This window comes from Pan troglodytes, chromosome 11, assembly GCF_028858775.2.
Source record: "Pan troglodytes isolate AG18354 chromosome 11, NHGRI_mPanTro3-v2.0_pri, whole genome shotgun sequence".
NCBI classification, from domain to species: Eukaryota; Metazoa; Chordata; class Mammalia; order Primates; family Hominidae; genus Pan; species Pan troglodytes.
In genome coordinates, this window is record NC_072409.2 from 62,703,248 (window position 1) to 62,731,227 (window position 27,980).

Genomic DNA, 27,980 nt, shown 5'->3' on the forward strand with positions numbered 1-27,980 from the left:
TCCAAACTATTTCAATCCTGCAGACACTTGAGCTTCTGATGTCTGTACTAGTCAAGAAAACCCTGTTTTTTCACAAAGGAAAAAACATGGAATGTAAGCAACTTTCTCAAGGTCACATAGCTAATAACAGGCAAAACGTAAGCAAGAGCCACTGTCTGGAGGGTTTTCCTCTGCACTTTAAAAGCTTCTGCTAAAGATATGCCCCAAAGTATTCAATCCACTAGTCCTTTTTCCAAGTGCTCAGACAGGTCAGGCAATATCCGTTCCATTTTCTTTCTTGAAGATCTTCTCACCTCCTCCCATTCTCTTGTTTCTGGTCAGCATTCTCTGTAGCACTACTGTAATCTTGGCATTCTCTTTGCCTCTTTCCTGCGTTTAATGCCCACTCCCTGGATCCAGGAATTACTTTGGATTACTCTTGTGTTTTACTAAAAGACAGTTTCTAAAAGCTTCCTAAGAAAGAGTTCATGGAGAGTAAAATTTTCAAGTCCTTTGGTACGTAATCATATTTCTATGCTACCTTCACACTTGATTGATAATTTACCAAGGTATAAAATTGTATGTTAAAAATAACTCCTGTTGTGACAAACAACTTATATGTACTTGTGGGAAGACCTCCTTTTTAATTGCTAGAACATGAGCATTGCATTTTTTGCAAGTACTTAATTGTCTGTGTATTACTGTGGCCCTTAGAAAATTTTCTAAAGTACTTAGAAAATAGAAACCTATATAATAGAGCGTTTTCTATTTTCTAAGTACTTTAATTATTTACTTAGGATTTTTGGTTACAGAATGATATATATGAGTTGAATTTGAAGGCATTGTTCTGCTTCCAGCATTGTTAGTGAGAAATCCAATGTCGTTGTGAGTCCTGTCATTTATCTGTGACCAGTTTTTTTTTTTTTCCTGGAGTTTTTAGCATCTTTTCTGTACTTACGAACTTAATATCTCACAATTATATGCCTTACTTTGGGTTCTCTTTTTATTCCCTGTGCTGACAATTCTATGAGGATTTTAATTTTGGAGATGAATATTATTTTTCATATTTTTGTCCCTTCCATTTATTTAAAAAAATTTAGATTTCTTATTCTAAATGTTGGATTGCCTAGATTGAGCCTAATTTTCTTATGTTCTCACCTTTGATTTTCATCTTTTCCTTTTCCTGAGCAATTCTCTTGTAATTTATCCTACAACCCTCCTACTGGCTTCCACATTTCATTTATAATATTTTTACTTTTGGAGAGCTCCTGCATTCTGATTTTCATAGCATTCTGTTCTTGTTTTGTGGGTGCAATAGTGTCTTTTATTTCTTTGAGGATGTGAGTCATAGTTGTTTTTTTTAACTGAGCTTTTTTCTGACCTTATAGATTATGTTTCCTCTAAGATATTTTCCAGATTCTTTCTCCCCCTCCTTATCTTTTTGATAATAGATTCCCTCCAATGCCTATCAAACCCTGGACATACATTCATACTGTGATGCTATAAGGTGCTGACTGGAATTTCTGGGTGGAGGTATCACTTGTTGATGGTAACTTCATTATAGGATGAGTAGTGAAGGCAGTGAATTTGGGTCCCAGACGTCACTGTGAAGACATCTTTCTTTTAGAGCCATTCATTTTCTCTAGAAAAGAATCGTTTAGTCCCCTGCCAGGAGTTGTGGGAGTAGTACACGTGGTATTCTGGGGAAAATGACTGAGTGCCCTTGAGGTCAGCCAGATTTTCACTTAAACCTCTGCTTTACCTTCTCTTTTGGAGCTTGTACCCTCTAAATACTATCCAGGTTCTATAAAAAGTAAATCTCTCTTACAAGGAAGAAGTTAAGGGTGGTTGGCTGATTTCAACAAGGTTCCTGCCAGGGTTTAATCATACCTGCATAGACTTCCAGCCAGTCCCCTGCTAAAACCCACACACTTCTCTCCTTCTTTCCAAGTTGCTTCCAGGTTCTCGTCCATGTTTTTTGTCTTCCAAGAAGATATTGAAATGTTTTCTCTGCTCATGTCTCTCCTCTCATGTTCTTCTTGTGGGTTAATAACGTTTGTACTCCTTTACTGTCATGTTTGTTGTAGTTTGCAAAGGAAAGGAGATAGATATATGTGATTAACCTTCCAGGTTGAGCTAAAGTCTGGCTGAATATTTTTATTCTGTAGTAGAAGAAAAACCTTATTTATGTACTCCCAGATGCAATAAAATTTGGATATCCTTAAACAATCCTAAGAAAGAAGGAATTCATTAGTATCACATTTTAATGAATTCTGAAGCACAGAACTGTGTGAATCGAGAAAAAATCAGAAGTATCAGCTTCTCCTCCAGCTAACTTTTGGAATATAAATACCTTTTGCCATTTACCTAACTGTACTCTACATCAAGATGGCATACCTTTAAATAAAAACATTTTAAAATTAAAAACTAAAATTCTGTTTTCCTCTGGATGTACCATGTGACTTTTCTGAGCACACGTGATTCGCGGTTTTTGTGATTTATTTTTAGAGGAGAACACTAAAGAATGGAACAACCACAGCTTGTTACTTTGCAACAATTCACACTGACTCATCTCTGCTCCTTGCCGACATTACAGGTGAGCAAATGAAGCATGATTTATGGGCACCTCAAACAAAGACAGCCAGACCATCGTGGCAAACAACTTATATGTACTTTTGGGCAGACCTGCCTTTTAATTGCTAGAACATGAGCATTACATTTTTTGCAAGTAATTAAGTGTCTATATGTCACTGTGGCCCTTAGGAAATTTTCTAAAGTACTTAGAAAATAGAAAACTGTATCATAGAGTGTTTTCTATTTTCTAAGTACTCTGATTATTTACTTACAATTTTTGATTACAGAATGATATATATGAGTCTGAATTTTGTGTATTAATTTAGGGCTTTTTAGGGAAACTTTACTAATTCTAGCTGTGGTAATAGTTTCTTATATCAGCAGATACATGGTGGCTGTTGGCTAGAGTCAGGGCACTGTGCTAGATGCTGGAAATGCAATGAGATAAAAAATAGTCTCTGCCCTTGAGAAGCCAGACAGAATACCTACGCCATTGATCACTAACCTTAGTAACAACTATGGTGCTGTTACTAGACGTCTAGCATTGTGCAAAGCACTCTGGAAGAATTAGTTCAGCGGCAAACAGCCTTCTGAAGTGGTTACTGATGTCCTCATGTTACAGATGGTTAGACTGACGCTCAGAGAGGATAAGTAACATGCCCAGGGTTGCACAGCTAGTAAGAAGAGCTGATTCTGGATTCGAGTTGATGATTCCAAAACTTGTACCCAGCACAGTACCTGGCACATAGCAGGTGCTCAGTAAATACTGTTGGCTGATACACTGATGCCACTGTTTGCTTATGCAAAAGACCTGACCTAATGGGTGACTCTGAAAATAGATACTACAGTCTTCAGAGAAGGCAAAGAAACCCAGAACTACGACATCTGGGAAGACTTTATGAAAGGGTCCTTTAAACTGGGCTTTGAAGTAAAGACAAGATGAGGAGAGGACAAACTGTCTTCTAGATAGGGGAAGGACACAGGTATGGGAACAGGAGTGTCAATAGTGGATGCAGGGACCACAGTAGTTTAACTAGAGGAGTGGATTCATCGCCTGGGGGCAGTGGGAGAAGAGGGTAGGCAGATGGGAGGGTTCACATTGTAGAAGAGCTCAAATATGCACCAAAGACTCAAAAAAGGTTCTGAGTCCAGGTGTGAGTGATGTGATGAAAGTGGTATTTTAAGGAAGATTAATCTAATGGCCAGTTATCTAAATGAATTACAGGGGAAGGAGAGAGGCAGAAAGGTTTTTGAAAATCTCTTATGACAGAGATGGAGACACTGTAAAAACAATTACCATTGTCCCATATAGCCTCAGCTTTCTTGCTGAAATAGAATTCTTCCAGCACCTTTGATGAGGACTAGGTTCTAGTGCTGAGAGCTGCTAGTAAGACTGCATAAAATTCCTCACAGATAATATTGGCATTGTTTCAGTTAAGAATAGTATGGCCAGGCGCGGTGGTTAATGCCTGTAATCCTGGCACTTTCGGAGGCCGAGGCGGGCGGATCACGAGGTCAGGAGATTGAGACCATCCTGGCTAACATGGTGAAACCCTGTCTCTACTAAAAATACAAAAAATTAACCAAGCGTAGTGGTGGGTGCCTGTAGTCCCAGCTACTCAGGAGGCTGAGGCAGGAGAATGACGTGAACCCAGGAGGCAGAGATTTCAGTGAGCTGAGATTGTGCCACTGCACTCCAGCCTGGGTGACAGAGTGAGACGCCACCTTAAAAAAAAAAAAAAGAATAGTAGCAGTATGTTGCCTAGATAACCACATGCCTGACACCTTATATATATTATTGCATGTATTCCTCACAACCCTACACATAGCAGAGAACACTGTACATATATAGGTTTAGACCTTAACCAAATAATATCCACCACCTGGAGTAATCAGAGGAATAAGGAATCAGTCCAAATCTTTCCAATTCCAGTGCTCATGTTCTTATCCCTCAGCCATTCTGTGTTTTGTCTAGAAGAGGATCATGATAGAGAGAGGGAGAGAGAGATTCAAGGGATGGTGGTAGAGTAGGAGACAGGAGGGAGATTGTAAGTTTGGGGAGAAGAAGCTGAGTGTAGGTATGCCAATGACTAAGAGAGTCTTTCTTTAGGACCTGAGACTGTTTGCTCCTTTACCATGTGATAAAATGAGAGCAAAGATAGTTACATATTTAATGAAAATATAGACACACTGGATAAGCAAAGGGAAAAACTGAATAATAACTTAAAAACACCCAGCCAAGCACAGTGGCTCACGCCTGCAATCCCAGCACTTTGGGAGGCCCAGGCAGGCAGATCACAAGGTCAGGAGATCGAACCATCCTGGCCAACATGGTGAAACACTGTCTCTACTAAAAATACAAAAATTAGCTGGGCGCAGTGGTGCGTGCCTGTAATCCCAGCTACTCAGGAGGCTGAAGCAGGAGAATCACTTGAACCAGGGAGTTGGAGGTTGCAGTGAGCCCAGATCGCGCCACTGCACTCCAGGCTGGTGACGGAGTGAGACTCCGTCTCAAAAACAAAACAAACAAACTAACAAAAAAACCAAAAAACCCACCTGACAGCCTGAGAATGGGGATGGGGGAGGTAGTGGGTTAAAGTGATGAATAGAAAAACTTTTACTGTTTACTGAATATAGTAGGGAGTTTGTGGTGGTTCTTGTTCTTAAGTGGTGTGATGGTGGATGATCTTTTACATTTTCATTTATGTTTTCCATATATGATTTTAATTTAAAAATTACTGTTGAAAGCTTAGAAAAAGTACTGTTTCAGAAACAAACATGCCTTCATATTCTTTTTGCGTATACTTTACAGATAAATTTGGACAGCGGGCATTTGTGGGCAAAGTTTGCATGGATTTGAATGACACTTTTCCAGAATACAAGGAGACCACTGAGGAATCGATCAAGGAAACTGAGAGGTAAAAGGCCCATTTGTCTTGATTTGTCTTACAGGTGAATTCCTGTGCTGCACTGATGGAGTTAGAGATGGAAAAAGGAAACAGGATACTGTTATCACCCAGTTGGGATGTGCACATAGTGACTCAGAATGTTCTGTTTAATGCAATGGGTCGGCTAGTCTACAGTGAATTTGATCAAACACTCGATAATCATTAATGATTTACAAAGAGCTTTCCTTCGTAGTGCCACACTTGATCCTCATAGAAATCTCCATGAAGCATCTGTCTTTTTATTTATTTTTTATTTATTTTTATTTTTTCTTTTGAGACGGAGTCTCACTCTGTCATCCAGGCTGGAGTGCAATGGCGTGGTCTCAGCTCACTGCAACCTTCAGCTCACTGCAACCTCTGCCTCCTGGGTTCAAGCGATTCTTCCACCTCAGCCTCCTGAGTAACTGGGACTATAGGTGCATGCCACCACACTCAGCTAATTTTTGTATTTTTAGTAGAGACGGGGTTTCACTATGTTGGCTGGGCTGGTCTCGAACTCCTGACCTCGTGATCTGCCCGCCTCGGCCTCCCAAAGTGCTGGGATTACAGGCGTGAGCCACCACGCCCAGTCCACATCTGTCTTTTATGATAAGGAAGCTGAGTCTGACATAGGCTAAGAGGCTTGCTCACAGTCATACAGCTTTTAAGTAGTGGAGCCAGAATTCAAAACCAGGGTCTATGACTCTAAATTCAAAGTTCTTTTTTTTTTTTCTTTTCTTTTCTTTTTTTGAGACAGACTGTCACTCTGTCACCCAGGCTGGAGTGCAATGGCGCGATCTCAGCTCACTGAAACCTCCACCTCCTGTGTTCAAGAGATTCTCCTGCCTCAGCCTCCTGAGTAGCTGGGATTACAGGCGCTCACCACCACACCCAGCTAATTTTTGTGTTTTTAGTAGAGACGTGGTTTCACCAGGTTGGCCAGGCTGGTCTTGAACTCCTGACCTCAGGTGATCCACCTGCCTTGGCCACCCAAAGCACTGGGATTACAGGCATGAGCCACTGTGCCTGGCTCAAAGTTCTTTCTCTCATGATATAGATAACACCTCATATTCAATGTAAGTAAAGAGAATAAAAGAGAGAGAAACAGAGGGTATGCAAGAATACTTGCTATGGCATGTGTTAATTTAAAAATGATGATGGAAGTGAATAATTATTTATGAAATAAAATAGTATACAAGAAGTTAGGAAAAATGAGTTATAGTTACAGGTTAATGAAAGACTTTCACTACAAAAGGATTTTTTTAAAAGATACCAAAGTAATATGTGTTTCCATGGTCCAGAACTTAGAGAAGCACAAAAAGGTATAAAGAAGAATTTTTTTTGTAATGAAACCACCAAAAGTTACCATAATTGGGTATCTTTTATTGTTTTCTCAAGGTGGTATATGCATCCTTCACTACTATTTCGTCCTACCTTGGGAACAGGAAAGTTGTTCTGGATGTATGCTGTAATGGCCATAGCAGGCTAATATAGGGATCTAGAATATCCCCTCTCCACAAAGGTGACCTGAAAGAACATCTCTGCAAGCTGAAATGCAGGCATACAGGAGGGAAGATGTGGTTCCTTTTTCTGCTTTGGTTCTACATCTGTGCTTATAGGGAATAGGGCCTCACTCTACTACCTGTAATAAAAGCTCTGAGGATGTTATGTGGTGACACAGGCTAGAGAGAGACCATGGGAGGGACCAAGGCCCACTCTGCTGCTGCTGGACATTGAGCTGGATTCCCAAAGATTGTGGACAGCCTACTTTGGAAAGATTTCCACCTCAAAGAATAGGATACCATATGCAGATAGAATCATAAAAAGTAAAGATGTGCGAGGAAAATGAAAACATGTTTCCACGTAAAGACTTGCAGGTAAATGTTCATAGTGACATCATTTATAGAAGACAAATGCAGAGCAGGTTCACTGCACATAGGTATCAATCCCAGGGGAGGACTCTAAACACCTCACCAATACTGCACACCACTTGCATGAATCTGGTGAGACAGCACACTTATACAACAAGTTAAGCAAAGCAAGTTTATTATGCACAGATAGGTAGCAAGGGACAATAGAAGCCTAGGTGAACTGATCCTCCACGGCTCAGGAAAGTTGCCCAAGAGTCTCATATGTGCATGCCCCACATCACATCATAGCTGAGGGACCCTGTGAGCATGCTCTACCTGTGGTTTTATACCCAGATGAAACTGGTCTCACTGAGCTAAAACATTGCAGAACATCCTGTTCTAGGAGGAATGGGAACAGAGCCCAGGCTGTTCTGACCAGTTTCTCCATATCTCAGGGTGGTTGCATTTCCAGCACATTCTACAGTTATTCTGATAGCTACAAGTAAGAAAAGGGGAAAAACTGGGTCACCAAGGCCATATGAGAACTTGTCCTGCACCAAGTAGTGGAAACAACCAAAATGTTCATAACTGGTGAATGGATAAACAAAATGTGGTATACAATGGAATATTATTCAGCCATAAAAAGGAATGAAGCACTGATACATACTACAACATGGATGGTTTTTAAAAACACTGTGCTAAGACAAAGAAACCAAACACAAAAGGCCACACATTGTATGATTTAATTGATATGAAATGTATAGAAAATGCAAATTCATGGAGACAGAACACCAGCGATTGCCTGGGGCTGGAAGTAGGAAAAACTATTTTTTTTTTTTTTTTTGAGATGGAGTCTTGCTTTGTTGCCCAGGCTGGAGTGCAGTGGCACATTCTTGGCTCACTGCAAGCTCCGCCTCATGGGTTCATGCCATTCTCCTGCCTCAGCCTCCCAAGTAGCTGCAACTACAGGCGCCCACCACCACGCCCGGCTAATTTTTTGTATTTTTAGTAGAGACAGGGTTTCACTGTGTTAGCCAGGATGCTCTCGATCTCCTGACCTCGTGATCCACCCACCTCAGCCTCCCAAAGTGCTGGGATTACAGGTGTGAGCCACCGCGCCCGGCCCAGGAATAGCTATTAACTAAATGGGCCCAAGGAATCTAACTGGGGTGATGAGAATGTTCAAAAACTAGGTTATGATGGTGGTTGTAAAACGCAATAAATCTACTAAAAATCATGGATTTGTGCACTTAAATCAGGTGAATTTTATGGTATGTAAATTATACTTCAATATAAATAGTTTTTAAAAATAGGAGTATGTGGGTGAGATTGTGTTCATGTATATTTGTGTTTTCTAGTTCACATCCACTTTAGATAAGAGTTGAGTAGAAAGTGATTAGATTTTTTTAAAAGGAAGATTTTGTACAGAATAAATAGCTGTGAGCATATTTGCAGAGACTCCAGCTCTCTGTGATTTTCTCCTGTGGTACAGTAGTGCTTCTCTTGATGCTTCTAGCATTCTTCCCCTCACTTTTCTCCCTTAATCACACATTGTTGAAGCCAAAACCAAAAAACGCCTGAGAAGCTCAAGATGTATTAACACACTGCGTCGAATTAAAGTTGAAAGATGAATTAATGCACTGAGGCATTCTTCCTATTTGCCAAGGTCACTGTGTGGGTTTGTCCAACTTGAATGTCAATATTATTTTTGTGTAACAAATTATATTTAAAGCCTGCAGGAACTTGCTATAGGAGTCCTAGGGTAAATCCTCTTGTAAAATGAAGTAAATCATTTACCCTCTCCCTACCCTTTATTATAGACCAGGGCTTCTCCTGTAGATTGGATTTGCTTTTAAGTACATATGGCCTGCTCATTAAATTACTTTTGGTTGTGGGTCATACTATGGCTTGAGATTATGAATTTTCATTATGTTCTTTTTCATACAACATTGGGAGATTCTACTGACCATATAAATACTTTTCTTATATTTTAAAATGGCTTTTCTATAGTACCTTAAGGATTTGACAAGAAATTGTATCGGTTTATTTATTTATTTTTATTTTTTATTTATTTATTTATTTTTAGATGGAGTCTTCTTCTGTAGCCCAGGCTGGAGTGCAGTGGCACGGTCTCAGCTCACTGCAGCCTCCCACTCCCGGGTTTAAACAATTATCATATCTCAGCCTCCCTAGTAGCTCGGATTACAGGCCCCTGCCACCATGCCCAGCTAATTTTTATGTTTTTAGTAGAGATGAGGTTTTGCTACATTGGCCAGGCTGATCTTCAACTCCTGACCTCAAGTGAGCCGCCTGCTTCAGCCTCCCAAAGTGCTGAGATTACAGGCGTGAGCCACTGCACCTGGCCAAAATGTAATTTTATTCTGTTCAACATCTAAGAGATACAGAAGAAAATGCTTTAGATACAAATCTTTCCCAAGACCAAACATATTCTGATGCAGGTTTTAGAAGTTCAGCTTTTTTTCTGTTCCCCAGACCCCTTTCCCCTTAAAAGTGTCCTCTGAAAAGGGAGCAGAGGGGCTGCTTACATGCTCACAGAGAGGAGGAAGTACCCGCCTTCCTTTAGGATCAGCCTATCCCAGCTTATCTATTAATCCATTTTTGTGGTGATAGTAAACCTTAATTCTCATTTTGTTCTGAAACAAAGGAATGCCAGAAGGCAGAAAACTACAGGTGCCTAGGGAGGGCAGAAAGAGCCATTTCATAGTCTTTACAGTTGCCACCATCCCTGCAGGCATAAACTGGTGGGATCACTACCATCCCATTCCCCATGCACCTCACAACCACCTCTCGCGTTTTCCTTCTGCTTTACTCCAAGGTTCATCTCCAAGAGAACTCTGCCCTTGTAAATAAATGGTGATATTGTGGGAATAAGTAGCTTCCACTTTAGGAGAATTCGAAGTAAAGAGCTTCATGGCTTCTAAAAGCCTCCAAGTGCATAGGACTTCATGACTCTAACATCCATAGAGCATAATATATTGCAACATTTCTCCAAACGGAGCTTGAGCTAGTAGAACAGCTTGAGTGCTGTGGGAATATTTGAGAACAGCCCGACCGATGCTAGATGATAACATTACGTTTCCCTGTGATTTTGCACTCCATCTCTGGCTGCAAGTTAAAAAGCAGAGTAATTACTACTTGCTAATCTTTAATTAGTGGTGGTGGAACATGTGCAGCATTAGAAATGTTTGCATGAAAATCAGGATATGTAAGAATCATGTTTTTACCTTTTTAAAATGTTTATTTGAAAATGGTTGGCCGGTCGCGGTGGCTCACGCCTGTAATCCCAGCTCTTTGGGAAGCCGAGGAGGGCGGATCACGAGGTCAGGAAATCAAGACCATCCTGGCTAACACGGTGAAACCCCGTCTCTACTAAAAATACAAAAAATTAGCTGGGCGTGGTGGCGGGTGCCTGTAGTCCCAGCTACTCGGGAGGCTGAGGCAGGAGAATGGCGTGAACCCGGGAGGCGGAGCTTGCAGTGAGCCGAGATCGCACCACTTCACTCCAGCCTGGGCGACAGAGCCAGACTCTGTCTGAAGAAAAAAAAATAATAAAGAAAAGAAAAAAAGAAAATGCTCAAGTTTTCTAACGCATTTGTTGCTTTATTTCAGATTTGTGTCAGAAATGCTCCAAAAGAACGTGAGTAACTTTGTTCAGAGCTCGCTTTTAGATTGCCTTTGCATTAGCTGTAGGATTCATAAAGTTGCTTGATAGTGATTAGTCTGTGTACGACTGGCTTATCTCATGCATGTAGAAGTATTTACCTAGAGCCTGATGTGTCACTGTGGACTGTCACTGTCAGCTCAGTGAAGTCAGACATTTTAAAAAAATTATCTTAAAATATTTAATTGACAAAAATTGAATCCACTCAAGGTGTACAATGTGATGATTTGATATATTTATACATTGTTTATTGATTATTAGAATCAAATTTGTTAACACATCTATTCCCACACACGCTGTACACTAGATCCTCAGAACTTGTTCATGTTATAACTGAAAATTTGTACCCTTTGACCATCATCTCCCCACATAAGCCAGCAATCCCACTTTTGGGTGTATATCCAAAAGATGCAAAATAAGCATCTTGAAAAGATATCTGCACCTCTATATTCATTGCAGCATCATTCAGAATAGCCAAGATATGGAAACACCTTAAATGTCTGTAGACAGACAAATAAAGAAAATGCAGTGTATATGTCTATATACAAACACAATGGAATATTATTCAACCATAAAAAGGAAGGAAATCATGCCATTTGTGACAATGTGGATGAACCTACAGCTCATTACAATAAGTGAAATAAGCCAGCCCCAGAAAGACAATACTGCATGATCTCACTTATTTGTGAAATCTAAAAAAAGTCAAACTTATAGAAACAGAGGTCAGGTGTTTTTTGCTTTCTTGGGGGCAGCTCTGTACCTAGCCCTCTGTGTTTTGTTTTAAATACATTTTGAAATCATGAAATATTAATGATTTTAGTGGATTTGTTTAGACATCATTCACATATGTACAAACATCAAACTTGCTTTATTCTTAAAATTGTCTGTACTTTTCTTGGCTCCCAAACCCCATGCCTACATGCAACAGAAAAACTAAATTTTGTCAGGCAGGTAAACTTCGTCTTAAGTTCACTAAGCTTTTAGTTGATCCAATTTTTATTAGGACAATCTCAGTCACTGCCCGGGTTAGATTTACCATCTCAGGGTAGGTTTTTCTTCCTCAGTGGTTTTCCTTAGCCCCTCTGGCATCTTCTGATTTCACAGGATTGGTTTCTGGCAAGCAGGGAGAGGGCTTGATGGGCGTGGGCTGACTGGTGGCACCTGGAAGTTGGGGACTGCTTGGTGGCCACCTCAACATTGGCTCTGGCCACTTGTGCCCTTGGCCTGCTCTGTAACACAGGCAGTGTCTAGTCCTATGCCCCTGCCACTGGCTGTCTTGGTCCCTATGTGTGTGACACCTCACATGGCCTGCAGGCATGCAGCAGGCACCCCCCATTGTGGTCCCCTGGTGTTGGTGAGCCTGTGGAGACAATGCTGTTTCCTGCCTCCACCCCTAACAGGCTGGCATGTGGCTCTGTCAAGCAATCTCTTAGACTGGCAAGCCTGACCCTTCCCTGATCATCTTTTGGGGCCTGATTGGAAATCATAAGAAATCTCAAAATTTCTTTCCATCTAACTTTGGGAGATTTAGATGAAACTTTGTAGATCCTTATCCTCACCACCCCTCTATGAGTCCTTCTCTCCTGCCTGGCCACTCACCTCAGGTGCCACCAGAGCCAATCCTACAACTGAATAGTTCTCAGGAAGGCTGTAACCAGCACACCTGCACAAGATGTATTCCCAAAATGGAATCGGCTATCACCTCACTTTTAGTCTCCCCAGCAGTCTTTTAAAACTTCAGCCTCCACTTTTCTTCATAAAGGCTACCCAGTCTAGCCTTCATCAGAGCCTTAATGTGGCGGCAGAGGAGCATCTGTCATTTGGGGTAGGATCTTTTGTTGAACTTGGGTGCTGAAGAAGATACCCTCCTTTATTCTCCACTTTGAGCTGTTTTCATGAAACCCCGTACTTCCACCGACTGTTAGAATGGAGGACTGCTCCCCAAAATGAAGACACAAAATCGTCTTGCTGTATGATATGCATTTTGGGGTACCCTTCACATTCATGATATCCATAGTTTCTTTTTTTTTGAAAAAACTTTTAAGTTCAGGGGTACATATGCAGGTTTGTTTACACAAGTAAATATGTGTCATAGGGGTTTGTTGTGCAGATTATTTCATCACCCAGGTATTAAGCCTACTACCTATTAGTTATTTTTCCTGATGCTCTCCCTCCTTCCATCCTCCACCTGCCGATAGGCCCCAGTGTTTGTTGTTCCCCTCTATGGGTCCATGTGTTCTCATCAGTTAGCTCCTACTTATAAGTGAGAACATGCAGTATTTGACTTTCCCTTCCTGCGTTAGTTTGCTAAGAATAATGGCCTTCAGCTTCATCCATGTCCCTGCAAATAGCATGATCTCATTCTCTTTTTATGGCTGCATAGTATTCCATGGTGTATATGTACCACATTTTCTTTATCCAGTCTATCATTGATGGGCATTTAGGTTGATTCCATGCCTTTGCTATTGTGAATAGTGCTACAGTGAGTGTATGTGTGCATGTGTCTTTATAACAGAATGATTTATTTCCCTTTGGTATATACCCCGTAATGGGATTGTTGAGTCAAATGGTATTTCTGTCTCTAGGTCTTTGCAGAATCACCACATTGTCTTTCACAATGGTTGAAGTAATTTACACTCTTACCAACAGTCTATAAGCATTTCTTTTTCTCCACAACCTCACCAGTATCTGCTATTTTTCTGACTTTTTAATAATATCCATTCTGACTGGTATGAGATGGTATCTTATTACAGTTTTGATTTGTATTTCTCTAATGATCAGTGATGTTGAGCTTTTTTTTCATGTGATTGTTGGCTGCATCAATCATATGAAAAACAGTGAAAAGTGTCTGTTCGTGTGCTTTGCCCACTTTTTAATTGGGTTGTTTTTTTCTTATAAATTTGTCTAAGTAAGTTCCTTATAGATGCTGGATATTAGACTTTTGTCAGATGCATAGTTTGCAGAAACTTTCTCCCATTCTGTTGGTTGTCTGTTTACTCTGTTGGTGGTTTCACTTGCTGTGCAGAAGCTCTTTAGTTTAATTACATCCCATTTATCAATTTTTACTTTTGTTGCAATTGCTTCTGGTGTCTTTGTCATGAAATCTTTTCCCATGCCTATGTCCTGAATGGTATTGCCTAGGTGGTCTTCCAAGGTTGTTTTTTTGTTGTTGTTTGTTTGTTTTTTTGTTTTTTCTGAGACTGAGTTTCTCTTTTGTTGCCTAGACTGGAGTGCAGTGGTGAGATCTCAGCTCACCACAACCTCCGCCTCCTAGGTTCAAGCAATTCTCTTGCCTCAGCCTCCCGAGTAGCTGGGATTACAGGCATGCACCACCACGCCCAGCTAATTTTGTATTTTTTAGCAGAGACAGGGTTTCTCCATGTTGGTAAGGCTGGTCTCGAACTCCCGACCTCAGGTGATCCACCTACCTTGGCCTCTCAAAGTGCTGGGATTACAGGTGTGAGCCACCACACCTGGCCCTTCCAGGGTTTTTATAGTTTTCGGTTTTACATTTATGTCTTTAATCCATCTTGAGTTAATTTTTGTATATGATGTAAGGAAGAGGTATCAATTGTTTTTAATTATCTCCAGTATTCTAGAGTGAAGCCCATAGTGACACCACGTTTTTCCCTCTCCTGCTCTGAGACTTTGATGGGTGAACTGGGCAACATTGCTAAAACCCGTGATTTGCACATTCAGGTGGGTATTCTTCTTCTCTTTATGCCTCTATGCAGACCTGCAAGATTTCTCAGCACCCTTAAATCATCATCTCCAATAATCTATAGTTGTTTTACTGAGTAATCTCTGTTTCTTCAACTGAGATATCCTAGAGTCACAGCATAGCAGGAGAGAAAGGACCCCTGTAGATATCACCTAATCCAATTCTTTCATTTTGCAGATAAGAAACCTGAAGTTCCTTATACCCTCAATGTTTTCTGATCAGTCTTCTAAAGACAAGAAAATCATTTTAAGTAATGGCAAGATCAATAACAGACTGTGATCTATTCTCTGTAGGATACATTTAATGCATTTATTTCCTACTTCTCTTTCACTTGATACTTTCTCAGTGTGTTCTGTACCTTCATTCTTAGAGAAATCAGCTATTATTTGAAAAGCAAAACGAGCCTAATTTCCACCTTACAAAATGGCATTTAAAATCCCTTTTGTTCTGAGTTTCTTAATTTAAAATCAGAACAAAGAAGTATACCTTGCTTTGTCATTAAATTGTTGCAATTTAGGAATAAAACACTTTTTTAAAGCTTATATCTGGGTTAAAATTGAGAGTTCCCCTTCTCCCATCCAAGCTTAATTACATACTGTACTAAAATTTCTCCTCTTAGGAGTTGATGGTCTCATAAGAAAGGTCAGATCAGGGCAGAGACAACACATTGATTCTTTACCATTTGTAAATCAGTGTTTTTTTGGTTTTTGTTTCCCAAATCTATTTTCTTAGGAACCATTAACTGCTCTCATCTTCCCTATTATTGTTATTATTATTTGCAGCCTATAATTTTTGAATTTTTAATTCAGTCCCACACATTTCTCTCCTGGAGATAAAATTCAAAACTTACCTGATGTTTCTGCTTTGCAAACAAAATGCTTCTGTCGCCGACAAAATAAAATACAAATGAACATTTAAAAATACATGAAAAATAAGATGAGAAGAACACACAACAAAATCAAGTTTATCCTTGCTAGAGAGATGCATGTGGATGTATGCACATTTACTCACATTTATCCAAATGACTCGAATCATCAGATTGTCCTTTCTTCTGTTGCTGTCCATGCATTTCATCGGTGGTCTGGGATTTCCTCAAGGCCAGGGATGGAGTTCATTGTCTGAGTAAAACACGTGTTTTCAGAACATTGCTATTTTTTTCTTTTAAAACTTTAGCTACGCATGTTCTAAATGGCATTGCCATTCTTGGAAGTATTAATTACGCCCTCTTAGATTTTGTGGTGCCCTAGAGAAATGTCTTAGGGGCCTTTTTCAGTGTGGGGCATAGGACTTATTGTTTTGCTTGCATGTGGATTCTTATGGGCTGTTTCTTGATGACTGTGGAATTTTCTAGCTCAGCTATTTTCAAACTCTTTTTTGGAGAACTCATTCTGGAAACTAAGAAAGGGCACAGAATGGGGACAGGGTCCCAGAGTCTCAATCCTGCTGCATCCTGAGGGGCAGTGCTTTTATGCCTTCTATATATTGGGTTTCTGTGAATTTTTATATGAATAATATATTCAATGCTGAGAGAATTTGGAAAATCACTCATCTAGCCCAACCCCTTTTTTTTTTTTTTTTGAAAGATGGGAAAATTGCTGTCCAAAGAAAAGAATGACTTTCTCTAGGACACATAGCTGTCAGAACTTGGGCTTAAACCCAGCTCTCTTTACTCAAATTCCAGTGTTCATATAAGTGAACCCCACTGTCTGCTTTTTTATGAACACTGAGCTCTTTTCTTAAACGGCCAGCATGGCCAGTCACGGTGGCTCACGCCTGTAATCCCTGCACTTTGAGAGGCTGAGCCCAGCAGATTACTTGAGGTCAGGCATTTGAGACCAGCCTGGCCAACATGGTGAAACCCCATCTCTACTAAATATACAAAATTAGACAGGCATGGTGACACATGCCTGTAATCCCAGCTACTCAGGAGGCTAAGACAGGAGACTCACTTGAACCTGGGAGGCAGAGGTTGCAGTGAGTGGAGATTGTGCCACTACACTCCAGCCTGGGCGACAGAGCCAGACCCTATCTCAAAACAAAAGAAAGGCCAGCACCAGAAGAGGCAAGTTGCTAGGGTCCTGACTATCTTCAAGGAGGACTTCATATTTGTTCTAGCTGTAGGTCAGAATTTGAAAAGACTTTGTTGGAAAAATTTGTCTTGATATTATACATACACATACACACCCACACCCACATCCACACACACACACTACATGTTCATAATATTCAGTTTCTTTGTCATATACATTATATTATCTATGATGAATATAATTGTTTCTAATAAAATGCATGTGTAATCTTCATTGCCTTTCTATGTGGTCCCTTAAATAGGCAAGCAGAAAACCATTCACACCATTTTGAGGTAGGAAGTGTAATTTCTAATGGTATTTTACAGAAGAAAAATGAAAATATTATTTTTTTCTTGTAGAGCCATGTAAGTGAAAATCGTGATGAAGTTGAAGCTGTGAAAAACTTATACCCCAGTTATAAAAACTACACATCTGTGTATGATAAAAACAATCTTTTGACAAATAAGGTAAGTTTTATATCATGACATAATCTGTTTAAAGGAGGGCATATTTATCTAAATTTTAAAATCTCAATAGTAATCTTCAGATGTCTGATATGAATACATTTCTTTTAAAATTTTTTTTAAAGTTTTAATTTTTGTGGGTACACAGAAAGTTTATATATCTATGGGGTACATGTGTATACATTTCTTAAATTAGAGTAAAGCCTAGTGTGTGTGTGTGTGTGTGTGTGTGCGTGCATGTGTGTGTGTGTGTGTGTGTGTGTAGTTAAAAATGGACCCGAAGTTTCATCTTAGTGAATTAAATGTAAAGGCTTCATTGAAGATGGGAATGTCATTTGGTCCAAGGACATTTTAACAGTATCTGTTAGAATGTAAACCTACATTTCTTTGAGTCAGCAGATGCATTTTTAAGAATTCACTCTAAGTAATATGAATAGGTATGCTAATTTTATATTAAAGTTTAAAAATTGTTATCGGTGAGGGATTAAATTACAGAGCATACATAGGATTTTATCCAGCATTCACAAAGAAAGAGGTATGCAGGCTTACAAGGAAGAATGTTTGTGTAATATTATTTGATGTGTGTACATATGTATAGATGCCTGCTTACTTAGAAAAAAACTGTCTGAAAGACACAACTTGAGTATTAAAAATGACTCTTCCTGAGGGACAAACCAGAAGGACTTTCTGCTTTTTATTTTTAAATACTCTGAGAGTGCTTTTAAAAAATGAGTATGCATTACTCCTATAATTAAAATTAATATGTGTGAAGAGACCTCATTACAATAATGTACTACTTGGCCTTGGCCTTCAATGAAATGTACAAACCGCATGGAGAGTTTACCATAGCAAATAATTTCTTAGTGACTGTGTGAATGGAGATATGAATATAACTGATTTAAAAAGTTAATACTTTGCATAAATCATGTAAAACCTACACCATAATTTTCATTCTTTATATATTTTCCATATGATTAATAAATTAACCTTCCATTTGCATGTTAATTTTATTTGAACAGAGATTGGGAAAGTTATATTTTAATAATAATTCTGTAGTCACTGGGCCGGGCCTGGTGGCTCATGCCTGTAATCCCAGCACTTTGGGAGGCAGAGGCAGGCAGATCACGAGGTCAGGAGATGGAGACCATCCTGGCTAACACGGTGAAACCCCGTCTCTACTAAAAATACAAAAAAATTAGCCAGGCATGGTGGCAGGCGCCTGTAGTCCCAGCTACTCGGGAAGCTGAGATAGGAGAATGGCGTGAACCCAGGAGGCGGAGCTTGCAGAGAATCGAGATTGCGCCCCTGCACTCCAGCCTGGGCGACAGAGCGAGACTCTGTCTCAAAAAAATAATAATTCTGTAGTCACTGAACCGTGCCTCTCAAAGGAGAAAGCAAGTTGGATACAGGTTTTGTACTGAGAGAAAAATAATTTTGAAAGTGTAAAGTCTTATTTAAGAAAATCTACAAATAAATACTACCAACATTAAAAATTTAGAGAGGTCTCATGTGTGTGCAGTGCCTGCTTTCTTGGATCAGTTTTACTTTCTGAATTAATGATTATAAGATGTTAAATTTCCTAGTTTTTATGAAAATATAAACGTAGGTGAGTTAAAGTTTATTTAGTTGAAAATATCAAGGCCATTGGCACTTACATTGAAGCTAGGAGCAGAAATAAAGAACAGCGCTTTGCAGGATTACTCTCACGGCTTTCACATACTGAGAAGGGACTTTTAGTTCTAGAAAGTTTTTTTAGAATTGGAGCAAGCACAACACTACCAGTCGCTTACCATATAAACTTAGAAAAGAAAGTAACTTGACAGTCTTCTAAAGTAGAGATGAGAAAATCATGTTATCTTCCATCTGGATGGATATTCTGTGCTGTAGATCACCTGGACCAAACCCTCATTACTTTATAGATCAACAAAAAGAATCTAAGTAAACTCCACAAATTTGCTGAGACTTTCGTAAGACAATGTGTTTACAGGCCTTTTCTAAGGTATAACTTGTACCTAGCAACTTTGTGCATATAGATCATCATAAATGTTCTTGTGAAGATGCTAACAGCCAAGCTACAGCTTCGGTCTCTCTCTAAAATACCTTGTGAGTGAGTACCCACTTAATCATTTGTGAGCGGTAAACTCCACGTAGGGCACTCTTCTCTCCAGACAGTGATGGCACACGGCTGCTACCTCTCTGCAGAAGAACTGAACGTATTCCATGAACGAGGAGCATCCATCGCACACTGTCCCAATTCTAATTTATCGTAAGTAGACAATGATTGTTTGGTAGATTACGAATGATTGGGTTGCAGATTAGCAGCCAAATGCCTTTGTTTCCTCTGTCATTCCTCCAGGATCTCTCCTGTATTCTGTGTTTGGCAGGACCCAGATAGATAGACATTTACTCGTGCTGTAGAGGAGTAAAAGAGAACACGTAAGAGGACATTTATCTCAGAGGACACATGTGAAGAGCACAGCATCTTCTGAAATCTCTGAGTTTGTACAAAGAAAGGACAATAGGGAATACAACATAAAAAAATTACAGTGAAAGTACTGAAAGAACCCATATGTCAGCCAGGAAATCCAGAAGAGGGTAGTCACTCCCATTACTGTTTGTGCTGTAGTGTGAGAAGGAAACACAGCAATACCAAAGCAAATGCACTATGATGTATGTTACCCTGTTGGACCTGACAGAATGCCAGCCCACACAGGCAAGCCCAGGAGGACCTTGTCCTATTATAATTCCCCAGAATACAGAGGTGTTATTTATTAACTGGTTCTTAACCTTTTGAAAGGTGATGGATCCGTAAGTGAATAAAATGAAAGTTATTGCCTGGGCGCAGTGGCTCACATCTGTAATCCCAGCACTTTGGGAAGCGGAAGCAGGCAGATCACTTGAGGTCAGGAGTTCGAGACCACCCTGACCAACATGGTGAAACCCCATCAGTATTAAACATATAAAAATTAGCTGGGCATGGTGGTGGGCACCTGTAATCCCAACCACTCAGGAGGCTGAGGCAAGAGAATCGTTTGAACCCGGGAGGCGGAGGTTGCAGTGAGCCAAGATTGCACCACTGCACTCCAGCCTGGGTGACAGAGTGAGACTCTGTCTCAGAAAAATAAATAAGTTATAGCCTGTAATTTCAGGGGAAAAAAGCCCATGGATATTACAAGTGTTGCATCTAATTTCAGGGAATTCATAGATCTCATGATGCCAGTCCATGGATGCTAGGTTAAAAACCCATGCTTGTGGCTGTAATCTCAGAAAACAACTTCAGGGGCCGGGCGCGGTGGCTCACACCTCTAATCCCAGCACTTTGGGAGGCCAAGGTGGGTGGATCACGAGGTCAGGAGATCGAGACCATCCCGGCTAACACGGTGAAACCCAGTCTCTACTAAAAAAAAAAAAAAAAAAAAATTAGCCGGGCATGGTGGCGGGCGCCTGTAGTCCCAGCTACTCGTGAGGCTGAGGCAGGAGAATGGCATGAACCCGGGAGGCGGAGCTTGCAGTGAGCCGAGATCGCGCCACTGCACTCCAACCTGGGCGACAGAGCAAGACTCCATCTCAAAAACAAAACAAAACAAAACAAACAAACAAAACCTTCAGGGAAGTAAAACAGGGAAGGGAAAGAAGTCAGTGAAGATCGTATCATCACGGAGGTTACCACTGTGGGCTCCCGGAGTTTAATCCTTCTATTTAATAGAAAACTCAGGTAACCAGTGTCCAAAACAGAACTCAAAGTTATCCTGCCCAAGAAGTGAGGGAGCTGGCTGTGACAATAATACCCAAATGCTTATGGGTTGTTGTTGAGGGCTCCTGGGTAGAGTGGAGAAGACTATTAATTCCCTGGAACTTCTGGCCGTCCCCAAACAAGGGCAGAGCAGGCTCTAGCACAGGAGAGAGCTGAGAAAGCTCCTAGGCAAAGAGCTGGAGGCATTCACAGTTGGAAATCTAGGGACTTTGCAAATTACAAAGATATATGTCAGTGTCATTATGGGAAGGGTGCTGAGAGCCACAGTGACATATTTCTGGAGTGCTTTAGGGACCCCAGAGGTTCTGAGTTTTCAGACTTAAAGGAGTGACAGGTTACAGGGAATCTTGTCTATGTACAGCTTAGTGACTATAATTAGGGTCTAGTTACTTGATAGTGGAAGGATTTAACACCCATTGGGTGTTAATAGCCTCTAAATTAAAGCATAATCTAGCTTTGCAAATTGAGTTTTGAAGTTAAATTTCTTTAGGACACATTTCTGTTTAAATGGTCACTGCTGTTCTTTCTCCAGCAGCTGAGAGATTTATTATGTATGCACCAGGGCTTTCAAAATTAGAGTTATGTGCATCTTCCAGCAGACCACTTTGACCTTTGCAACTTTTTAGAATTCTAAGGATCACCTTAGTTTTCCTTTGTCTCTTTAGAAAGGCAGCACATGGTGGGCATGGTGGCTCATGCCTGCAGTCCCAGCGCTTTGGGAGGCTAAGGTGGGAGGATCACCTGAGGTCCAGAGTTCGAGACCAGCCTGACCAACATGGCGAAACCCTGTTTCTACTAAAAGTAGAGACTGGACATGCTGGCGGGCACCTGTAATCCCAGCTACTCGGGAGGCTGATGTAGGAGAATCGCTTGAACCTACCTTGAAGGAGAAGGTTGCAGTAAGCTGAGATCGTGCCATTGTACTCCAGCCTGGATGACAGAGAGAGACTCTGTCTCAAAAAAAAAATATATATATATATATATATAGATAGATGGCTGGCACATCTCTTTAGCTCAGAGTCACAAGGTCCCAAATTCAGCCCAGGAACCATCTATCCTACTTTCTCTGTCTTCAGAGGCAGCGTTTGAACGGTCAGATCCTGACTTTTTAGGCTGCACCCCTTTTTCTAGTTGTACTCCCCTTTTTCGATCTTACAAGTCACTACTCATTCAGGGTAACAAATTATTCCAGGCAGAGAGAATAGGTAATGCTTTATAATTTCTGCTTCCTAACATAAAAAGATGTGTTGGTTAGAAAATATTAAAGACAGATAAAAGACTTTTGTATTAATTGCAAAGTTTGATTTCTTCATTTTTTTCCCACACAAACGATCCCCTGCTTTTCCTTCTGGCTCTTGCTGCTTTGTGCCCACCTGAGATTAACCTTGGCCCCAGGATTAGGCTATTTTATGATCCTGTTTACTCCAGGACTTGGATGGTCTGATTTGACTAATATGTTTGTGTCAACATTAGAGCTGATATATTGGGAAGCACAATTTTCGGTGGTATCACCATCATTGTTATTAGTGTTCATCTTTTATTGGAACCACATGGATCTCCTTGTTCTGACATCTCCTCTCTCTACAGGCTCAGCAGTGGATTTCTAAATGTGCTGGAAGTCCTGAAACATGAAGTCAAGATAGGGCTGGGTACAGGTTAGTAGTTCACCATTTGGAGCTATGGCAAAGTGGTTGATTACTGTGTAATTTTCTATTGTGACTAATTTGCAGGTGACTGTTCTGTTTAAAAAAAAAAAAATTAGTTTTGGGCCGGGCGCGGTAGCTCACGTCTGTAATCCCAGCACTTTGGGAGGCTGAGGCGGGTGGATCACGAGGTCAGGAGTTCAAGACCAGCCTGGGAAACCTCGTCTCTACTAAAATACAAAAAAATAGCCAGGTGTGGCAGTGTGCGCCTGTAGTCTCAGCTACTCGGGAGGCTGAGGCAGGAGAATGGTGTGAACCCGGGAGGCGGAGCTTGTAGTGAGCTGAGACTGCGCCACTGCACTTCAGCGTGGGTGACAGAGCCAGACTCTGTCTCAAAAAAAAAAAAAGAAAATTGTATGCAAAGGGAGAAGTTTTGATGATACTGACCTCCTGAAAGCTGTTATCCCTGTTTATTATTCAAAGATTAGGCTATAAAGGATGATTAATTCCTTCTGACGTGTTTCAGAGGTATTTTAAAAAGTCCTTGACTTTTGTTTTGTTTTGTTCTTCTGGCTAGGTTTTAATGGTTTGGATTTCTATATTTTTAGTTTTCAATAACTGTCATTACAAATGCTGTCTCAAAAGAAATTTTTTTGTCCTTGCCATAGTGAGCACAGATTCAATCTATGACAGAATTGAGAATTTGGATGTATGTTAAGAATTGGTTTTGCTTTTAAGCAATGTTTAGCCAAATGAGACCTCTCCATATCCACAGGCAGTCTGCTTGTCTACTAGGCTGAGGGACGTTCTAAGTGCATATGAATTAGTAACGGATTAGTGATGTTTCCTTTCTTCACAGTACATTTTAATTGTGTTTCTTGAGAGTGTGCAAGCATTGCTTGCTTCGAAAGTGTGAGTCAGGCCCAAATTTCTAGGTGTCCTCTGTGAGGCTTCTTTTATGACTGAATGACTGAATTAAAAATTTTTTTAATGGGTATGGGGCAGGAGGACGTGTTTTCTGTTCTGATGCCTTTGTCTTCCTCATATTTAAGAGCATCAGGCTGTATGCATGTTGACACTGGTGGTTTTCATCACTTTCTGCAGGAACTCAAGTCTCAGTTTGTTATAGTGAGACATTTTACAAAGTAATTAACTGGTAAGACACAATAATACGCATAATGATTTTACTGATATTTTGAAAGAGGTATATATTAGATTAGAAGTTTTTCCCAATTTTATGGGAATCAAAGTAATCAAGATTTTGAAAATTCTAATTTAAGCCTGAAATCATCAAGATTGTGATAATTCTACATAAAGTCACAGGTGTTAAAGGAGGAAACCAGTGATTTTATGTTCACAAAAAAGCTTCAAGGGATAAGAAAAAAAATGGCCAAGAGTTTTGGTTACACACTATAGTCAGTTAATATGAAAAATTTAGCAGACACATAAAAATCAGTCAGATATTGTTTTCAGATATTCTAGGATTTTGGTCTCCATAATTTAAGTTCATCACATGACTTCCTTTTCTTGACTTTGGATTGTTTAGTGATGGTCTATAAAGTTCAAGTTGAGTTCTAGCTGTCACTTATTATCTGTAAGACCTTGAGAAAATTAATTTTCTAGTAGTTTTTAGTCAAGGATTCATTTCCTGATTTCTACAACAATAGTAACTAGCAATTACAACTATGTCTATCTTACAAGCTGTTTAGAGAATTAAATTTTAAAATGCATGCAAAATGGTTAGCACAGTGCCTGCCTGGCACATGACACAAATCAATCAAGATTGGCTTAAAAAGGAAAGGGCGAAGTTGGTATATTGACCAAACGTTTGAATAAATATGACCTATTAGCTTATTTACTCAGAGGATGGTGTTTCATTTTTACCTAGTCCTTTTTGCAATTTAGTCACCCTCTACTCTACTATTTCCTAAACATGACTTTTGTGTATCAATTTACCCTTCAATTTGTAAACTTTAGAAGATTATTATACCTCATACTATGAATAGAGAGCAAGTCCAAGAGCAATTCACACACCCTGTCTATAACAAGTGCAGGCAGATCTTGACTTGCACAAATATTAGGTAGAAGAAACCCACATGAAATTTAACAGAAATATAGCAAAACAAGATAAAGTGATATCACAAACAATAAGAATGTGAACAAATATCTGAAAATGATTTGCTTTAGGATCCAGAAGAAAATTTCAGAAAATTGCCTTCATCCCTGGAGTACAGGAAATCATGGTTCTATGAAAAGATTGTGGTAGAAATTTTAGAAATCAAGGAAGAAAACTGAAAAAAGTCAGATTAAAAAGCACATAGACTCTCATACACTGATGGAAGAAGAGTGGATGGTACAACTACTTTGGAGAATGTTTTGGGAGTTTCTTATAAAAGTTAAATATACATCTACATATGACCCAGCAATTTTACTCTTGGGTAATTACCCTAGAGAAATAAACATATATGTTTGCAGAAATAGTTGTATGAGGCCCAGGTGCAGTGGCTCATACCTGTAATCCCACCACCCTGGGAGGCCACGGCAGGAGGATTGCTTGAGCTCAGGTGTTTGAGATCAGCCTTGGCAACATGGCAAAACCCTGTCTTTACAAAAAATACAAAACTTTGCTGGGCATGGTGACATGCACTTGTAATCCCAGCTACTTGGGTGGCTGAGGCAGAAGGATCACTTGAGCTTGGGAGGTCAAGGCTGCAGTGAGCCATGTTCATGCCACTGCACTCCAGTCTGGGTGACAGAGTGAGACCCTGTCCCTAAATAAATAAATAAATGAAAGAGTTGTATGAGGATGTTTATATCAGCTTTATTTATAATAGCCCCAAACCAGAAACAATCCAAACATCTATCAGCAGGAGGATGGATAAGCAAGTTGAGGTATATTCATATAATGAAATATTATTTAGCAGTAAAAAACACACTACAGATATATGCAAAATGTGGGTAAATATATGCCAGTGTGTGGGCTTAAAGAGCACACACTGCATGATTCCATCTGTATGAAACTCACAGACCAACAGAACTAACTGATATTGGTAGAAATCAGAAAGTGGTTGCCAAATGTTGTAGGTAAGAATTTGGGGAATTGACAGGAAAAGGCCATGAGGGAATTTGCTGGGGTGATGGAAATGTTTAATATCTTAGTTTTTTTGCAAAGTAGTTAATGCTATATAATTGTTAACATTCTCCAAACTGAACATCTAAGTTATATATGTATTATGATATTTTAGTTATACCTCAGTTTAAAAAATGACAAACCCACCAACCCTGTAGGAAGCTATGAGAAGCAGAATTATTGTTACAGAAAATCAAATCAGTGATGTGAGAATAAAATCAACCAAAGATGATAGAAGGTGTTTGAGGATGATCGATGTGAAGCCCAGAAACCACAGAGCCAACACATGGGGTTTTTTTCTGATGGAGCACCCAGAACAAATGGGACAGATGCAATAGTCAGAGCTTTGAAGGGTAAATCTTTTCTGAGCTTAAGAAAGAACTGCCTTGCAAGTGCTTACCCTGTTTTACGCTAAATCGTAACTGAACATGTTGTGGCAAAATATTTTAATTACAATAAAAAAATTTCTACAATATTGACACAAGGAAAAAAGTCAATTATCAACAAAACAATTAAAAACCAGTTTGCTTTCAGATGTTTTTGTTGGCACACAAAATACCAAAAGGCAAGAAAAGAGTTTGGAGACAAAGCAGTGTTAGCCAAGAATAATATATCTGGCCAAATTCTCCTTTATGTAGGAAGGCAACAAAATTCTCAGCTATACAAAAACTTGGAAAATATTTTCCTTAGGAACCCTTTGAAAAACTTACTTGAAAATCTACATCATTCAATGAAAGATGAGGCAAATGAAGGGCCATGTGGGGAAATAATGGCACAATATGATGTCATGGAAAGCTAACATCAATCAGAATAAGAAGATCAAAGAATTGTAAAGGAGTTTAAAAAATGAAAGTAAAAGCCAAAAATATATCTCAAGAGAGAATAGGCACAATGTTAAAAACCTATCAGAATGGTAACATAAATCAGGAAGATGTTTCCCTCAGGCTGGAAAGAGGTTCCTGGGACCGAAATACATGGCACTTATTTTAAAAACTGAGTGTTAGGTCCTTGAGTTTTGGTTTTAGGCTTTCCCTATGTCATTTGAATGTCTTCAGTATTTTATCACAAAATTTAAAAAAATAATATATGCTCTGCCAAGGAAGAATTTTCCAAGTATAATACATAATTCTGTCTTATAATTTTATTAACAAAACCCAAGAAGTTGTAGTTTATGTGTAAGGCTGAGAGGAGGATGTATTTGGCAAGTTGCCAACATGGTGAAACACATTTCTACTAAAAATACAAAAATTAGCTGGGTGTGGTGGCATGTGCCTGTAGTCCCAGCTACATGGGAGGCTGAGGCAGTAGAATTGCTTGAACCCAGGAGGTGAAGGTTGCAGTGAGCCGAGATTGCACCACTGCACTCCAGCCTGGGTGACAGAGAGAGACTCAAAAAAAAAAAAAAATCCTTGTCTCAGAAAAAAGAGAATTGCACATATTTTACTTTTGACTTTTCAGTATAAAAATATTAGAGATAACTACTTGAAGACTTTTAAAGATAGGATACCTCCTATGTGAAATATGAAAAAAACCATAAAAACAAAGAAAACATAGCAAATAACCAAAAACACTCATCTGAAGGAAAAATTTAAACATATAGAACAAGTTTACATAAACAAGACCTATAAACTCATTAAAACAAACAACATACATGGAGCCACTGCCTCACTTTTCAGTGACAATTCCCTATCCTAACTTACTTCTTCCATTATTCCAAAAACAACAGCTCTTTGATCTCTTGTAGACTCTAGTCCAATGACTCCATGCTTTCTCAAAATCCATTATTCTAATTCGAATTCTTAGATGTCAGAGTACATCACTGTAATCATTTCCTTGGAAACATTCTCGCTTTTCATATTCCCCTCATTTTCTTTGTATTCACGTTGCAAAAGCCCCACCCTTGATTATCTCAAAAGTCCCCTTCTCAGTGCCTGCAGTGGAGCATCTGGAAGTTGCTGGAGAAAATCCTCCAGTGGGCTTTCATTTTAAATTTTGTTCTCAAATCCCAAATGGCCCACCGCTTGGGGATTAGAGACAGTTATTAGTCTGTAATAAGCGTATATCTCCTTTTTCCAAGACAGCGTTTTCTCATTTCTTCTTAAACTTTCTACCCCAACTTCTAGTTTAAGGCCTCCCTCATCTCATAAGTTATTGAGAAATAGAAACGACCAGAAATCCTTCCCTCAA

The 27,980-nt window shown here is 39.6% G+C and overlaps 1 protein-coding gene across 4 annotated transcripts in view; it reads left to right on the top strand.

Moving 5' to 3' along the window:
• The window catches only part of GDA (guanine deaminase), a 103,148-nt gene that overhangs the window by 59,468 nt on the left and 15,700 nt on the right, over positions 1–27,980 (top strand). For all 4 annotated transcript variants that reach the window (XM_009456729.4, XM_009456728.4, XM_024345711.3 and 1 more), the window contains exons 4-10: positions 2,488–2,575; positions 5,366–5,471; positions 10,961–10,988; positions 14,604–14,711; positions 17,162–17,269; positions 19,435–19,532; positions 22,608–22,675. In XM_009456729.4, coding sequence (XP_009455004.1) covers positions 2,488–2,575; positions 5,366–5,471; positions 10,961–10,988; positions 14,604–14,711; positions 17,162–17,269; positions 19,435–19,532; positions 22,608–22,675 — 604 coding nt within the window. The remainder of the gene's footprint in view (positions 1–2,487; positions 2,576–5,365; positions 5,472–10,960; positions 10,989–14,603; positions 14,712–17,161; positions 17,270–19,434; positions 19,533–22,607; positions 22,676–27,980) is intronic.